Source organism: Notolepis coatsorum (assembly GCF_963971535.1).
Source record: "Notolepis coatsorum genome assembly, chromosome: 4".
Lineage (NCBI taxonomy): Eukaryota > Metazoa > Chordata > Actinopteri > Aulopiformes > Paralepididae > Notolepis > Notolepis coatsorum.
The window spans coordinates 2,213,646-2,219,645 of record NC_140168.1 but is presented as its reverse complement, the minus strand read 5'-3'; the positions used below and the strand labels follow the sequence as shown (position 1 = coordinate 2,219,645).

Genomic DNA, 6,000 nt, shown 5'->3' with positions numbered 1-6,000 from the left:
GATGGGGGATGTTGAGCGTACCGTACATCCGTGCTTCTATTTTGACTGTGCATTTTATATTGTATTTTTCTGTTTCAATTTGACCCCCATTCAATATTTAACATATCTAATTAAATGGTTGACATTATTTATTTTGTGACCAATGCATTTGTTTTCTTAATTTAATGAGGACAAAATGGGTAAACATGAAATTAACATCGATATGTTTTCAATGTCGTGAACACACTTTGTACACATCGGTGTTCCTTGGGTTGGGGTTAAATAACCCCCGGCTGTTTTAACTGTATAAAACATATTTGTTTAGGATGATATTGAGGCGACTATTACATGCAAACTTAAAAACACTTCCCTCCCACTTTAGGGCCCTAATCTAACGTGCCACACCTCCACTCATAGTTCACATGGGGGAGGGGAGAATATTTCCTGTGAAATGGGGATGATGAGCATACAACCCACTTCGCGTGAACTCCGATATTTCCCGGAACAAAGGGGCGGGGCCATATGGTTCCTGCAACACAGGGAGGGGAGGGGGGCGGGGCATAATACCCACATTGCGAGAACTCTTGATATTTCCAGCAACATGTGGAAATATGGTTCCCCTGAGGACGTTGGTAGTGTTTACGCAACACGGGGGAGGAGCAGACCTCAGAGCAGCCGTCTAAACCGTTTCTCTTGGTCCTCTGTGTGGTTTCACTTCATGTTCTCTCTCTCAATCGAAAATGACCTCGAAGAAAAGGTTTTCTGCCCGAGAAGTTGCGTCGCAGCTCTTCGACGGTGAAAGTGACCGAGAAGAGAATGTGTCTGAGACAGTAGGGCTGGGCGATATGGCCAAACATTTTATCACGATATATCACGATAACATTTTTCATATCGTTCTATATCGAAATTATTTGGGGGGTAATGTTTTATTGAAATGGTTATTTAGGAGGTCGTCGACAAAGAAACACCTGAACGATACATTTGGGCAACAGTTTTGATTATTGATCATTTTCTGCAGGTTAAAACTGCTGTGGTCAAAATGAGGTCAAGGATAAAGAGTGTCAAGTCAATGTGAGGATAAGAGGAGGGTTAAACGTGCTATATAAATATATATAAAGTTATTATTATATAAATAAATCTGACCTTGACCACGGGAAACACGACCGGTTAACTTGTGTTAAATTACCACAATGCCAAAATCAGCAAGTATATCTCAGCCAACTAATGAAAAGCTTGATAATGACTTGGCAGTGACGGTGTGAGAAACATAAGAACCAAAAACGCTGCCAACAATATCCAGCGATACGTTTGGGGGGGGGGGGGGTACTCCAAATCAGTGGGCTCAGCCAAAATGGCAACCGAGCCCGGTTCCAAAGGAGAGGCGGTTTAGCGAACACAGACGCCGCAAGCTTTCCTCTTTGAGCCAAAATGGGAGCCGTACTTTTGTAATTTTCCTTCGATTCATTACAATTTACTCAAGCATAGTAACAGACACAATATTTCTGAAAATATGGATCGGGTTTAAGAGGTTAAAAGTATAATCTGTAATGTTATTAAACATCGCCCTCCAGGCTAAAGAACCCTGCTCGATACTGACTGTAGATCACTTTTCTCAGATGAGTGGGTTGGAAGAGAGTGGGAGTTGAAGGGGTTGTTATTGTCTGTATGTATTCAGCGTGAATAATGCTGCTGTATTGGTCACACTAACTAACTACCCCCGTTCAGCCTGAGTACTTTAACTGTTCCCTGCTATATACATGTTTATAGGGTACTTCAGTCTCATAATATTGACTTTTCAATTGGAAATCTATAGGGCTGTCCCCGACTAAGGATTTGGATGGTCGACTAGGATTGGCCAAAATTTGCTGTAATTTTATTTTATTTTTATTTTTGTATCATTCCATTTGGGCTGTGGGGGGTGCTTAATGTCTGAAGGAGTCGACTGAAGGCTTCTTGTCCTCTGCAAAAGCATGCAATTGGTCCACTGATGGATACATCTTGATATTTGTCTAGTCTAGTGTGTTCATTAGATGGGTGAAATCCTCTTTCAGTGCCTCTGTGCCTGTTTTCTTAGGCAGTTAGCCTCTGGTATGCGCCATTAGCGTTAGCCACGCTTCTAGGCCTCTTTTCTTTTGGAAAGAATGATTTAAAAAAATATATATATATATATATTTTTTTTTATATATTCGGCTAAGAGGTTGGCCAGTCGACTACGGCTCCTTTCGACCGATTAGTCGACTAATCGATTAATAGGGGTCAGCCCTAGAAATCTATCATGAGATGGACGTGACTGGCCACCACTGTATCTCACTTGCTATACAAATGCTTATTACATATGACTGGGCCATTGGCTCTGGGATTTCCATTGTCACTGTATACAAAAAAAAAAAATCTAACCCTAACTAACCTTACTGTCATGCACTTGTCCTAATAAACTAACCTACACTGTAGCACTCAACACTTTGATGAACATTGTTACTCAGCTGATAGAGTTGTGCCCTTCCTTCCTGATGACTTGTCGTACAGAACATGTAAGTCGCTTTGGATAAAAGCGTTTCAGCTAAATGACTAAATGTAAATGTACTCACGGACGATGTGGCCCGTGGTCTGGAAGGCCAGCTCCACGATGGCCTCGTCGTGGTCGGACGCCGCCTGGTGGAACACGGAGAAGATGTTCTTCCAGCCCGAGCGGATGTTGGCCGCCTGGGAGTTCACCATCTGGGCCACGCACCGGATCACCATGTCCCTGATGGTGGGGGACCTGGAGGGGAGAGAGCACGGGGTTAAATAAGGTGTGTGTGTGTGTGTGTGTGTGTGTGTGTGTGTGTGTGTGTGTGTGTGTGTGTGCAACAAATAATAGAAAATTCACTTTAAAGGAAGGAGGTATTGTATAGTATAGTTTAGATACACTAAGTATAAAAATGGCAGAGTTAAAATAGTAAAGTGTATATTGTATAGTAGTGCACATAGGAACCAGTTTCTCAGGAACTTAGCGTGTCTTTTTCTTTTTATCATGCAGATCTTGTGTCTTACCTATTTTCTTTTTTTTCTATGCCTATATTTTTATTGTTGTATTTTGCACAATCGTACCGGGCATGACCACCCGCATTTCACTGTATGCCCTGGTATCTGTATGTGACAAATAAACCTCTCGATTCTTCTTCTTGATTCTTGTGTAGACCGTTTATTTTCCTAACATGTCTATGTTCAGAGTTAATTATATGGTTTACAGTACACCGTTTACTTTGTTCATATTTGTTTCATATGACCCTGCCCATACCTGTACCTCCCAGCCCCCCAATACAATATCTTATCTTATCCGTGTGTGTGTGTGTGTGTGTGTGTGTGTGTGTGTGTGTGTGTGTGTGCACGTAAATGAGCAAACAATTAATCGATCAGAGATGCAATCATCTCTCATGTCCAATAATGCCTCGTGCTGTGAAGACAAACGGTCCCGTCTCCTGAGCAGTGTCCTCATAGCTCCTCTTGTGCTGTGAAGACAAACCGTTGTTGATACATGCAGGACGAGTCTCGAGACAGACGTGTGTGTATCTCCGCTGCCATGTTGGGCGCGGAACACCCGCGAGAGGAGGAAGCGACTGTTCTCGAGGAGAGGGAGGAGGTGTTACCGTTTGGTTACTACGAGCGGTCGGATGCTCGCACAGCACGCGGCTCTGACAGCTGTTACTTGTCACGCCGCTCAATAAACTACACACGGCTTTGTGTCGTCAACCGATTCAGGGTCAGCTGCGTTTCTGAATTCCGACGATCATTAAGATCTTTTGTCGCGTCTCTCTCTCTCTGGAACAGCTGCGACAGAGATCTTGGTGGATGAACAGGAAACAAACCACAACTGATGATGTGATGAACACAACGCATCGCCGCCAGGAAACAACAGACGGGTCGTAATGTTGGTCATTTAGGTGGAACGTGGCTCGTTTGCTCCACTTCCGCTTTGCATCTAAATTCCAACGTCGGGGCCGTGGCGTCACCATGACAACGTGCCAGCGCCACCATGTGTTTAAATATATATTTATTTTATTATTATTATTATATCTTTATTCATTTATTTTTTTACCTTTCTTTTTGTTACCTTATTATTTTATTTTATTTGTGTGTGCATGTGTTACAACAATTACAGTTATTTAGGTTGGGGGACCCTGCTGTTTTTATCATAAATCAATCGATCAATACAGACCGTATTAGATCCCCACCTGGGGTATCATTGGAAAGCCACTCATTGGCTACAACCCTGTCCAAGATCTTTCGAGATCGCCAAATAATTGACGGAGCTAGAGCCCTGGGAGTCGGGGGTGGTAATGTGTACTTTGGCGCACGCCTCACATATCGGCATGTAACTCGAGAACCGCTGATAGGATTTTGTCGCCTAAAACGACAGGCAACAAATAGGGCTTTAATTCTATATATATCTTGTATAAAAAGAAATGCAAAGTTATTCACCAGCACAGATGCACACAAAAAAATCATAATTTATATTCTCCTTTTTATCATTACAATTTACTCAAGCCTAGTAACAGACACAATATTTCTGACACTGGGAATACATTCCCCCAGGTCCCTAGATGTTCCTAGATACCAAGAACATGCTAATTGACCTTGTAGAAGTGGAGCAATCTTCCATTTACTTAGGCATGTACCTTTAGGCGAAATCTCTGAAAATAGGGCAACAACTTATTTGGAACATACCCTTGCGTTTGCCATTTTATTGAAATTATGTTTTTAAGTTGCAGGAAATTACAGCAAATGTACCTCTTGTATTGTCCCCTGCGACCCCCCCCCCCCCCCTAAATCTACGGCCCCTACGCGGTTCTTAAACGATCCCACCGCGCTGCGTCGGCGTGGCGAGGCCGAGCGCACCTGTTCTTCTTCATGATGTGCTCGAAGGGCCGGAGGAAGTCCTTCTGGAAGCGGAAGTTGGCCAGCTCGCCTTTCTCCAGGAACTTCATGGACAGCTGCCGCAACGAGTCCACGGCGAAGATGGCCACGTCCTCGTTAGGGTTACAGCCCACCTGTGAGACACGTGCGGCACACACAGAGACAGTCATTATTACAGCCCACCTGTGAGACATTATTACATTACTATATTCTCTATGTACACTATATTCTCCATATACACCATATTCTCGACGTGCTCTACAAAAAGTATGTACGATCATGGCTATCGGCATAGGAAAGAGAGGGTAGCATATTTATTTATTATTCTTTTATCTTCAACTGTATATGCATATTGTTTCATGATGTTTTATGTTGATGTATGTCCTGTTTTTTAATACCAGGGACCATGATGCAAATAAGTGCTTGCATTTTATCATGTTTTTATCCCTTGGAGGATGATGTCTCTAATCCACAATAAAATCAATCAATCAATCAAGAGGGCGGCCGGGTAGCGCAGCGGACTAAGCGTCTGTCTACCACCGCAGAGACAGTGGGATCGAATCAGCGGTGCCTCCGGCTTGGTCGGCCGCCCATACTGACTCGAGGGGTCCGGGTCGCGTGAGTACTTTCGGCAAGCAACAAGTCCTTCCGCGTTGCTCTGATTGGCCGAGCGCGCGCAATGCGCATGAGCCACTCAGACAGGGAGCAATACTAAGCTCCAGTTAACCATGGAAGTATTGATTTCGCCGTAACGAATCATTAAAAAAATATATACCGTTAACTGGAATATGTTGTTTCTTTACACATATGTTGGATTATGTAATTGGTTTGTCATGACAAAGCAATAAGAAAAATCGCACGACTCAGGCTTCATCCTGGGCTTCGCGGCTGCGTTGCGGGTCCATGACCCTCCGTGCTCCGATAAGGCTTTCAACAGCGGGGAGAGTGTGCTGCCGTGAGCGGCGTCGCTGATATGTTAAGTTAAGTAGTAGTTAAGTACGACTGACGGATGCATTGCAACTATGTGTTCACTGTTGTGTTACTGCTTCTCGGCATAAGCCCCATAATAAAACCGTCTCTGGCTTCGTCCAGCGGACACCATGATGAGCTCAGCGATGCCGCTCA

At 43.8% G+C, this 6,000-nt stretch overlaps 1 protein-coding gene across 1 annotated transcript in view; it reads right to left on the bottom strand.

The window, feature by feature from the left end:
• arfgef2 (ADP-ribosylation factor guanine nucleotide-exchange factor 2 (brefeldin A-inhibited)) overlaps window positions 1-6,000 on the bottom strand; it is a gene marked incomplete at its 3' end in the record, with an annotated part of 107,377 nt that overhangs the window by 31,208 nt on the left and 70,169 nt on the right. The window contains exons 26-27 of the mRNA XM_084313308.1: window positions 4,858-5,009; window positions 2,568-2,740 (exon numbers count right to left, since the gene is read on the bottom strand). Of these exons, the coding sequence (XP_084169434.1) occupies window positions 2,568-2,740; window positions 4,858-5,009 (325 nt within the window). The remainder of the gene's footprint in view (window positions 1-2,567; window positions 2,741-4,857; window positions 5,010-6,000) is intronic.